We start from the raw sequence: 11,737 nt of genomic DNA on the forward strand, positions 1-11,737 counted from the left end.
TCATTGGAGAAGGTTTCATAAGCATTTGAGCATTGTAAACATACCTTTTTACACATTTTATCATAATAGAGAGGCCCAAGCCATTGGAAGCTGGACCAAGGAGATGTAGCTGAGGAGGGGTGAACGCCTTCATCATGTTCCTGTTGGGATGTGTATTTGGTGATGTTATGTACATTTTTATGCTGTTGTTCAGTCTCTTATTTATGTTGAAATTGCTCATAAAATTAATATAAAAACTCATTTTACACTTGCAAAACTCATGAATCCTTAAGCACATGAAAATCATTTTGTTTCTAATATGAGGAGGATGTTGGCGCAACAATCTAATATTCTTAATCATATCATTTTTGGTATCAGAGCACTAGCTTTGCTTTGTGTAAGAAGGATTTAACGGTTTGCAAGTTTATGTCATGCTTACAAGGTTGAAACTCAAAAGAGGAGAAGGGAAGTTGGTTGGAAGCCCTGAAGTTGGGTTAAGGGGAAGAAAGGCTAGGTTGCCACAATCTCCAACACCAGTTCATCCTCAAGTTGCAGTTGACACTCTAGAGAGCATGTTTCATGAAGGAGAACCTACAAACATGATAGAAGATGGGAAGGGCTTCAGGAAGGCTTTCTTTGATATGACATAGATGGTGAAGGTCCTCTATGAGGAGAGGAATACTGGGCTGCAGGGTGAAAATTCCAAACCTCCCAAAGAAGAAGGTTTTTCAGGAGGAGGTAATGGAAATGGAGACAAACCTCCACCCTCTCCACCATCTTCTTCATCTTCTTATTCATAAGCATCTTCACCCTCTTCCACTAACACAACCCTTTCTCATACTCATCAACATACCTCAAAAGGAACTGGTAAATCACCCTGTTTAAAACTTGATTTTAAATTTGAGCTACCCATGTATAATGGTGAAGTGAATGCAGGGAAGCTTGATAATTGGATTCGTAAGGTGGAGGTCTATTGCAGAATTCAAAACCTTCAAGAGGATGACATAAAGATTTAGTTAGCTTCCTTGAGAATGGAGGGTGTAGCACTAGTATGGTGGGAATCCAAAGACACAAGAGGAGATAAAAAACATGGTAGGATCTCAATTTCTTGGTCTGATTTCATTGCTTCAATCAAAAGACAATTCTACCCTCTAGCTTATATGCAGAAAGCGATCATGAATCAACAAAAATTTAGACAGCTTAAAGGTCAAAATGTGCAAGATTACACCCAAGAATTCAGAAAAAGGTCTTTAATTTTAGGTGTAGATTTGCAATCACAAGACACGTTGCTGAAGTACATAGGGGGTTTACACAGTTACCTTAGGCATACTATCTTAATGCTTAATCCCAATAATCTAGATGATGTGTGTGTGCAAGCCACTCATCTTGAGGCAAGAGGGAAAAAGACTCCAGAAGAAGGTAGTAAAAAGCCATTTAAGAGTAAAGGAAAAGAAAAGGGTTTCAAAGGGAAGGGAAAGAAAATTGCATCTATCAAGAAAGAAGGAGACAAATTAACATGAAAACATTATTCCAAATAGGGTCACGATGAAGCTCATTGTTGGAAGTTTCATCCCGAAATGAAACCAAAAAAAATCAACAACAAGGGAAAAAAAGACAACTACAACCACTCAACATGATTTGGGATCTGATTCAGGTGATGAAACTAAAATAACAACCATGGGTATAAAAGGAAAATAATCCATTGCTAGCACTACTTCTTCAAATTCACAAAATGAAACTACAAATGAAAAGAGGAGGATAGAACTTTTTTCACACAAGGGTGATCTCAAAACATAGCAGAATTGATATACTTTTCGATAGTGGCTCTCAAGCCAATCTTATCTCTGAAAACATTGTCGAAAGTTTAAACTTGGAAACTATTCCACATCATAAACCATATCCACTTGGATGGGTGTGTGACAATGCACAATTCCAGGTTACTAGGAAGTGTAAATTGGAATTCGCCATTACTGCAAATTTCATAGATGAAGTGGAGCTTGATGTTGCACCATTAGACATATGTGGCATAGTTTTGGGCAGCCCATACCTATATGAAAGAAAAGCTATCTTCCATAGACATGAAAACAAATACCATTTGTTCAAAGATGGAGTAGAATATATTGTGAGAGCTCATAGTAAGAAACTAAATATTTCACTTATTAATGCGGGGCAGATGAAAAGACTACTGAATTCAAGCAAGAATTTTGTGCTTCTAATGATCAAGCCCAAGAATGATGTAGATAATGAAGCTTTTAAAGGTTGTGATTCAAAATTGAAATATGAATTGGTTGATGTAGTTAACCAATATGATGAAATGTTTCAGGAACCAAAGGGATTACCTCCCAAGGGAGGAATCCAACATGAGATATAGTTGCAACAAGATTGTCCTCTTCCTAAAATTGGCATGTGCAGGATGTGAGTGATGGATAGTGCAGAAATTAAGAAGAAAATTCAAGATTTGTTGGATAAAGGGATCATCAAGCCGTCTTCCTCGCCATGTGGTTCACCTATTGTCTTGGTGCCAAAGAAGGATGGTACATGGCACATGTGTGTGGACTTTCATGCATTGAACAAAATTATGGTAAAAAACCATTACCCACTGCCTAGAATAGATGATTTACTTGATCAATTGAAAGATGCAAAGGATTTTACTAAGTTGGACTTAAGGAGTGGCTACCATCAAATTAGGCTGAAAGAGACATTTGGAACACAACATTCAAAACAAAACAAGGTTTGTTTGAATGGATAGTTATGCCTTTTGGTTTATGTAATTCTCTTGCTACATTCATGCATGTGATGAATGATGTGTTGAGGCCATTTCTTGATGAGTTTGTTATAGTCTACTTAGATGACATCTTAATTTTCAGTAAATCTCATGATGAACATGTCATGCATGTAAGAAAATTACTTGATGTCTTGAAGAAAGAACAGTTGTATCTTAAGATGTCAAAGTGTGAGTTTGGAAAAACTTCTTTAGTTTACTTGGGTCATATTGTTGGAGGAGGTGAGTTGAAAATAGATCCCTCCAAGGTTGATGTCATTTTGAATTGGCCAAGGCCCAAGATAGTTACTAAGGTAAGAATTTTTTTGGGAGCAACCCAATATTGGAGGAAATTCATTGCTAATTTTTCTTCTATAGCAGCTCCTTTGCATGCATTGAAAAGTGTGAAAAAGGTTTTTCAGTGGGGAGGCAAACAACAAAATTCCTTTGATGCATTGAAGGAAAATATTAGTTCATCTCTAGTACTTGCACTTCCAAACTTGAGACAGTCATTTGAGATTTAGACTGATGCTAGTGACTATGCCATGGGTGCAGTCCTCATGCAACATGGTAAGCCTATCTGTTTTCATTCAGAAACTTTTAATGGTGTAGTGATTAACTATCCTACATATGACAAGGAATTGTATGCATTAGTGAAAAGTGTGAAAAAGTGGAAACACTACTTGATGGGTAAGGAAACAATCATTCACATTGATCATCAACCATTGAAATACTTGCAATCTCAATCAAAGTTGCAGCAATCAAGGCACTTCCGATGGATGGGTTTTCTTCAACAATTCTACTTGGTAATCAAGTATAAGAAAGGTATCTACAATAAATTTGTTGATATTCTTTCTAGGCCTATTGTTAGTGCATCTACTTTACTCAAGCATAATTATGTTTTGCATGAAAGTTATATTGGGAAATATGCATTAGACAATGACTTTCAAGATGTATATGAAAGCTTGAGTCAAGGTAACCAAGTAGAGGAATTGGATTATCATTTGCATGATAACTTGTTGTACCATCTTGGCAAGCTTTGTATTCCACAGGGAGAAAGAGTTAACATCATAAGAGAGGCACATACTTCTCTTATTGTTGGTCATTTTGATGTAAGTAAGACAATGGCACATCTACAGAGGTATTGTATTGGCCTTGTATGCTTGAAAGTGTGTCACATTTTATTAAAGGATGTTCATTATGTGCAATCAACAAACCTAGCAATAGGAAGTTAGGATTGTACACACCACTTCCAGTTCCTTCACGATCGTGGGAGAGTGTTTCTATGGATTTTGTAGGTCTTCCATTGTCAAAAAGAGGTCATGATTATTTGTATGTAGTTGTGGATAGGGTCAATAAAATGTGTATTTTGATGCCATGTAAAAAGCAAGTTACAGCTGAACAGACTGCTCAGTTATTCTTTTGTATGGGTGCATTTTGGATTTCCCACATCCGTTGTTAGTGATCGAGATTCTCGCTTTGTTGGGAATATTTTGTCAAGCTTGTGGGGATTCATGGACACCAATTTGAAAAAGAGTACAACTTTTCATCCACAAACAGATGGCCAAACAGAGGTGATGAACATAACAGTGATACATCTTCTTCTTGGTTATTGCAGCAAGCATCCTAAGTTGTGGGATGAACATTTGCACTATATTCAACATGCTTACAACCGGTCCAAGCATTCTTCAATTCAAACATCGCCATTTGAGGCATGTTTTGGATACTTGCCTAAATCTCCTTTGGATTTTAATTTTGGAAAAGATGTTGCTCTTGATGGTCATAGTGACATAGACAAAGCAAGAAACTTCATTGAACAAATCTAATTGTACACCAAAAAGTTCAAGAACAACCTGAAAAGAGCCAAGGCAAGTACAAAGCGAGGCATGACAAGCATCGTGTAGATCATGAGTTCCAAGTTGATGATGAAGTTTGGCTTCACATTAGCAAAGAAAGACTCCAAGGAGAAGGTAAAAAGCTAAAACCAATTAGATATGGTCCATTAAGAATTTTGGAAAAGATTGGTAACAATGCCTTCAGGTTGGATTTGCCTTCATATATGAAAATTTATGCTGTTGTTAATGTTGAGAATTTAAGGTTGTATGAGCCTCCTTTGATTGAATATGAAGGAGATAATGTTCAAATTCCATCTATTGAAGACTTTTCTCCATAATTCCCTGATGAGCTTCAGCAAGATACTATACTTGATAGAACAACAAGGACATCGAAAAGGGGAAGTGTCGATTATCTTCGAGTGGGGCCCAAGGGAACAAATCCTTCAAAAGTGAAATGGATAGAGATTGGAAAGGTGAGGGGATTGTACCCTCACCTTCTGGACAACTCAAAGTGATATTTTGGGGTCCAAAAGGCTTCCAGTGGGGAGGAATGATTAGGTGCTCAAAATTATGTTAAAAAATCAAAGTCGTGAGAATGGTGTGGAACCTAAACGACTGTGTAGTTCTCATCATCTTGAATTCATCGCAACTTGACGGATGCCGTATGCTCCCAGAAATGCGTTCTGTTCACTTTGTTAAATACACGTATTTTCAAAAAAATGGACAACCCAATCAATAGTTTGTACTGCTGACGTGACACTGACTGGGCAAGTTATGTGGTAGTTGACTAGTCAAGGTTCTCTTAGAGAATCAAATCGTGCCAAGTGGCACCTTTTTATTGGTTAGAAATGGTGTGTTCTTATTGGTTGGAACAGTGGCAACCCACAGGCTAACACGTGGCCAAGTCGGAGGCCACCACGTGGCAACCCGAGAGGCCACTAAAAGTTGGTTCAACGATCGAGCCGAAGGCCACAGCATTCGAAACTAGCACCTCCCAACACACAATGCAGAACCTTACCACACCGCCTCCCCATTGGTTCTTAACCATAGTGGGAGGCACATGTATTTAAAGTTCATATAGTATACGTTTGGGGGATGGGGATCTTGTTTAACCCCCGACCCTAGTCCATAGACCATGGTTAGGGGCTAACCACAAACCCAAACAAACTGCCGCTGTTAACCAAAACTGTGACCACCCCATGTGAACAAGTATGATGAAGGTGGAGTGGGGGACCCAATTGTTAGGGGTGGGCCATTGGCCTTAGCCCCCAGACACGTGGCCAGAATTTTCGGAAGTTAAACGTTAGAAGGCTTTTTAATGATCCGACAATTTCGCTCGGTTTTTGGTGAAAATGTCACTTCGTTAGAGCGCTTGGCTGGCAAAATTGTAGGATGATGCCAGATTTTGGGGAAAATGTAGAGTGAATAGTGGGAAAAATAGGAGAGGTCATAACTTCTCTAGTTTTCAACCAAATTGGATGCATAAAGAGGCTATGTGGCCATTTTTGGAAATTCTAGACTCATTGGAGTAGGTTTCAGAAGCATTTGAGCATTGTAAACACATCTTTTTACACATTTGAGCATAATAGAGAAGCCCAAGCCATTGGAAGTTCAACCAAGGAGACGTAGACCAGGAGGGGTGAACTCCTTCTTCATGTTTATGTTGTGATGTGTTTTTGGTGATATTTTGTACATTTTTATGCTGTTGTTAAGTCTATTATTTATGTTAAAATTTCCCATAAAATTAACATAAAAACTCATTTTACACTTTCAAAACTCATGAATCCTTAAAAACATGAAAAGTATTTTGTTTATAATCTAAGAAGGATCTTAGCATAACAATCTAATATTCTTAATTAGATCATCAATCTTGCATGTTGTTTTGGACTGGTGTTGTGGTTGTTGTTATACTTGCCACTGAAGAAATCGAGTGCCATCGCCATAAATAAATGAGCTTCCTCAGTGGACATGATGGCGAGGAAACTAAAATAATTTGTTGGTAGATCTAGTGAAATGACAGGAAGTGTGTAGGGCTCTCCATCCTACATTTATGAGAAACTTTGTTTGTTAAATTTGGCGGGAGTAAGGAGGAGGAACACATTGTACATAAGGGTTTCAATCCATCTGTGGCAAGCCTTTCTACAAAGGTCAAAACATGTTGCTATGCGAAGTATTGAGTGTAGCTGAGTGTTGAGATTTGAGGGTTGAATTTCTTACTAGTAGTCGAGTCGAATCATGCCATGTATATTTCCACATAATACCCTTTATGCGACTCTGCGAACTTCTCTTTTCAAGAAAACTTAGTGTCATCTTTGTCACGACTCCTCTAGACACCAAATGCCTTCACAACAAGAGGATGGTTCATGCAACCACTTCATCCTATACAATCAATGATTCCTCCTGTGTGGTGTTGTTTACATGCTTTCTCTCAAGGATATCTTGAGGACAACATTCATATGCTACTATGGCATTGAAAACAATATAATAGATGCTCAACGCAGGGTTGATCTCTTCCACAAGAAAGTAGTTACGGAAAGCAACGTCCACACAATAGCGTATTACAACGTCCACGGCATGTTGTAACCATAATGGTCGCTTGATAGTACTCTTAGCAGATGCACCACATGGAAAACACATTGAACGCTCCATACACAACATACACAATCCACTCCACACCCTCAAAACAAATGTTTCTCCTCATATGACTGGTCCCTAGCTCTACTTGTGATAAAAAATTACAAACCCAGATCTGTAGGTCCTCCACTTGTAGTTGGCAATACTTGATTCCAGTGGGTGAGCTATGATATGATGAACCTCATAGACAAAGGTCCTCTGCCCACCAGTCAACGATGTTAAGGCGACCCTTTTCACTATAAAGCACTAGACTAGTTGTCGTTGACGACAATTGTACACAAACACAATAACAAATGAACAACGCTTTTACTAACACAACAACCCACCTACACTAATCTATGTACAAAAAATAAAACCTCAGATCTGCTCCATATCTCTAGGCGCTCCCTTGAGGGAGTCAAGGCCATATGGGTTTTGATACTAGGAAAGAAATTGAGAGGGCAGACATGTTTGCACATATTACAAAAAAAAAATCCCTATTGAACTCTTTCATTCATTTACAATACAATTATATAGTTGAACTTAGATCCAACTATTTCTAAGGTTAGAGATAGGAGTTGAGAAAATCTCTCAACCAGCTCCTACAAATCTCAAACCAATTCCAAACTTAGCATGGAAGCCATGTAAGCATTACAAGTTTCTTCTCTTTTGATCATCAAGCAAACTGCTATTTCCCTTCTTCATTTCTTCCTCTTTAATTTGGGTTATGATCCCACCACCATCTTACAATGCATATTTGCAACTCTCTCTCCCACCAACATGCCCATGATAGTGGAGACTGTAACATCGTTAAAGATCCTTTAAAGTACATTTATTCACCCTTTGCAATCTTTAAAAATATTTTTGTAAAGTTCCTCCTAAATTATTTCAACTTTTGTTTCTTTTACTCTCGAATTCATTCTAATGTTGAACTTATATGTGTAAGCTTTAATGTCTATGTTTTTCCATGAAAGAGAATTTCATTTAGTAATTGCATCCATAATTTTCAACTTTAATGAAGGTGTTATTGAAACATGGAGTAAGGATGACAATATGAGGTGCAACAATGTTCATATTAGACATTTCATGACAAAGTATTTAAGGTTGAAAGGATGCCATATCACATTTTATAGGATAAAAACTCTTAGAGTTAAAAAAATCCCGTAGATGAGTATAAGTACATTGATATTTTATTCTCTCATATATACTTAATTATCCTCTGAAAATGAATATACATTTTTTAAATAAGTATAAATACATTGATATTTTATTCTCTCATATATACTTAATTATCTTGTGAAAATGAATACACATTTTTTTTCACAGTTCAAAATAAAGTCTATTCCCTAATACTATATGCCATTGCCTTAAAAAAAAATAAACTAGAATAAATATTGAAATTCATATCAAAATAGCAAAATCTTTATATAATCAAAATTTTATTCATATTTCATCTTAAAATACATAAAGTATAAATAATTTTCTTTCTAGTTAAAAAATAAATTTCACAAAGATAAGGAACACAGATTAAACATTAACTTTAAAACCGGAAAAAAATACAAAGTATTAACTAAAGATTAAAAATTAAATTTGAAACCTGCGCAAAAAAATAAAAAAATATTAAAGAGTATAGTGAATCTTTACGAGACATGTACTGATTAAATGGTTGCCTTGTTCGGTGGCATTATAATTCCAGATAACCACTAGAATTCCTATTCCTTTTAAATAATAATTTTTATTTAATTATTAATTAATAAAAACATCCTCGATAACAACCCAAAATTCACTGTCATTTCCCTGCCCTCCCTTCCTTCCAGGGAGGTAGAGTATTTATGAAGCTAACATCCAACGTATGAGTCTTACCAAAATTAGGGTTAGGGGTTCTAAAGTAATATTGTTTTGTTTTCTCTAACGCATATTCTTGTTAAAGAATCTTGAAAGAACAAAACAAAAGGGATGAGTCATAACTGGCCGCTACCTACTTTTAACGTGTAAAATTCATGTTCGGTGTAAGAATCCGTAGAGGAGAGGTGAATTTTCAAGACGGAATGCATGAAAGCAAGGAATTCTTCATCCTGCAATGAAATCCAATGCAAATTGTGCACAATGTTCAGTCGTTTCTTCATAAGCCATCGATGCTCTCTGCGCTCGTTTCAATAAGTGAGCGTGGCGTGCGAGCAAATTGCGGGTAATCCAGTTTTATTGGCATGGGTTTCGGCGTCTGACTCGTCTTCGCTTTTGCTAATTTCTACCAAAACTAAACACATACGCTGCTAATTCCGGTGTGATCAGTTTCTGTTTCTGTAAAAATGTAAGTCAGAATTATAAATGCAAAATACCCACCATGTTGCATTTAGTTTCACGCCTCTGTTTCTTCTATGCCCGTACTGCATGGTGCCCCACATCTGCTGCCATCTGCTTCACGCTTTCTCTGCCTTAGACCCAATTTCACACAGATTGATCACCTTGTAATTTTAGGATCCGAGCTGGAACCGCTCTATAAAACCTGTCCCAGTCTTTAATTTCTTGCAGCCCGTGCATCCATTTGTTCAATCTAACATAAAGATGCAGTCGGTCATGGGGCTTGGGGCTTCCCCATGATTTGTTAGGTAGTGACTTGCTTATTTTCCTGATTCAAAATAATAGCCCGAAGAGAACCAGGAACATGAATACAGGAGGCACCGACAAGAAGCGGACCAGAGAAGAGCAGGAGATGAGTCCGCCTGAGGATTCCTGCAGACAGAAACAGACACGTTTAGTGGAATTTGAGACAGGGATGGGCTTTGACAAGCCTGAAAACGCCGGTGCAGGTAATGAGAATCTGCCAGAGTTTTGCTCCCTTTCGAAGGAGTATTCGATGTTATTGAAGGATCCATGGAATTGGGAGGATAGCGCGGGTGTTGGAGTCCGAAGCATATCAGCTATCAGGAAGCACTCTTATATATTGGATTATCTTCACGATTCTGCAGTAGTTAAAAGTACTGAAGCAGAAGTTGCAGAGCAGCAGGTGGAGGAGGAGGATTGTTTGAGACGCTCTCTTTTTGAAGCCACCGATGATCTGCTCTGGAGGCCTCAGAGTCCTTTGCCGAGTACAGAGTTTCTGTTTTCTCTGGATTCCATGAGCAGCCATGATTGTATTACCCTGTTGCAGGATGAGAGCATTGCTCAGGGTGCTTCTTCTTGCTTCAGAATTTGGGAACAAGATGATGATCACAAAGATGACAAAAATCATGCAGGTAGCGTTAGCTTTGAGAATGAGAGTAGGGTCTCGGACTGGATTTTGGGGGCTCCCTCGAATCAATCCCAGTTTTCTGAATCTGTTGAATTTGAAAGCTCTATACCTTCACTGTAATTGGGTATTTTCATTTCATTGCAGCTATGTTTCTGGTAGCTGGTATTTAATCAAAACATTAGCCTTTGTTTTTATGAAATGTGGGCATTGTGCTACTCAGGGAATGAAAAAAAAGTTGTATGTGTGTTTCATGTGGTCGGTGTAAAACTCTGTTTTCATGTTTTTGTAACCATGGTGGCCAATGGCCCGAAACAAAACTCTCAAATTCATCGAATTGAACATTTGCTGTAACTATTTCTCTCGTCCGTATATCAGAGCATTAAATTTTGGGCCTTTTATTGGTCTCTGTGGCCATTTTATTCCAGGTCTTTGGGATATATTTCGATCCTTTCAAGAGGAGGTGGTGGTTATATTAGGGAAAGCTGTTGTTTTTTTGGGGGGGCATTTTCGCTCCTGGATATAGTTTAATGAATCAATCAGAACTCGAAAACAGATCGGTTTCACAAGAGGGAGACATAATCTTTAATCAAAACCACTGGTTTCAGAATCTTCTGATCATGAAATTGAGAGTTTTTGTGATACAATCAATGTTTGTCTAGGCATGAACCAGAATCTTCAAATCATGAAAGGGACAATATGTGTGGTGCAAGCAATTTTTGTGGTTTTATTGAACATGACAGCAAAGCAATAATGCTCAATCATGACGCTAGTTGCATCAAATGCAGAAAACAGACATCACAGAAAAGAAAGAGAGAGCTCTGATCTTCAATCATGAATGACTAATTACATTGAATTTAAAACAAAATTTGTTGATAAATAAATTAGAAGTTGAAACTTCCTCTACATGGATGTCAATTTTTAATAAAAAGAGCTATGATCTTCAACCATGACTGGCTGCATTTGAAAAATATTCTAGTAAATGGATTAGTACTTCAACCATGAATGGCTGCACTGGGAAAAATTCTCATAAATGAATTAGAATTTGAAACCTCCTCGGAAATATTAATAGTGAAACAAGGATTAGTACTTCAACCATGAATATGCACTGGGAAAAATTCTCATAAATGAATTAGAATTTGAAACTTCCTCGGAAGAATTAATAGTGAAACTGATTGTTTCACGGTATGGAGAAATTTAGGAAGGAAGCCTGGGCATGAATTCATGAAAGGTAAATTTTTGGCTTTACCTAATGCAGCATAGCAATAACATGATCAAATTCAGGAGAAAGCAATAATAAAGTTAATTGATCAAATTTAG

General features: G+C 37.4%; 1 protein-coding gene across 1 annotated transcript; it reads left to right on the plus strand.

Moving 5' to 3' along the window:
- Nucleotides 1-9,146: 9,146 nt before the first annotated feature.
- On the plus strand, nt 9,147-10,802 carry LOC149171560 (uncharacterized). The gene has a single exon (XM_089427501.1). The coding sequence runs from the start codon at nt 9,854-9,856 to the stop codon at nt 10,538-10,540; it is 687 nt and encodes a 228-aa protein (XP_089283627.1). The 5' UTR covers nt 9,147-9,853; the 3' UTR covers nt 10,541-10,802.
- The last annotated feature ends 935 nt before the right edge of the window (nt 10,803-11,737 follow it).

This window comes from Pinus tabuliformis, chromosome 4_2 (assembly GCF_031772625.1).
Source record: "Pinus tabuliformis cultivar Carrire ecotype Pingquan chromosome 4_2, CPIR1, whole genome shotgun sequence".
Classification (NCBI taxonomy): domain Eukaryota; kingdom Viridiplantae; phylum Streptophyta; class Pinopsida; order Pinales; family Pinaceae; genus Pinus; species Pinus tabuliformis.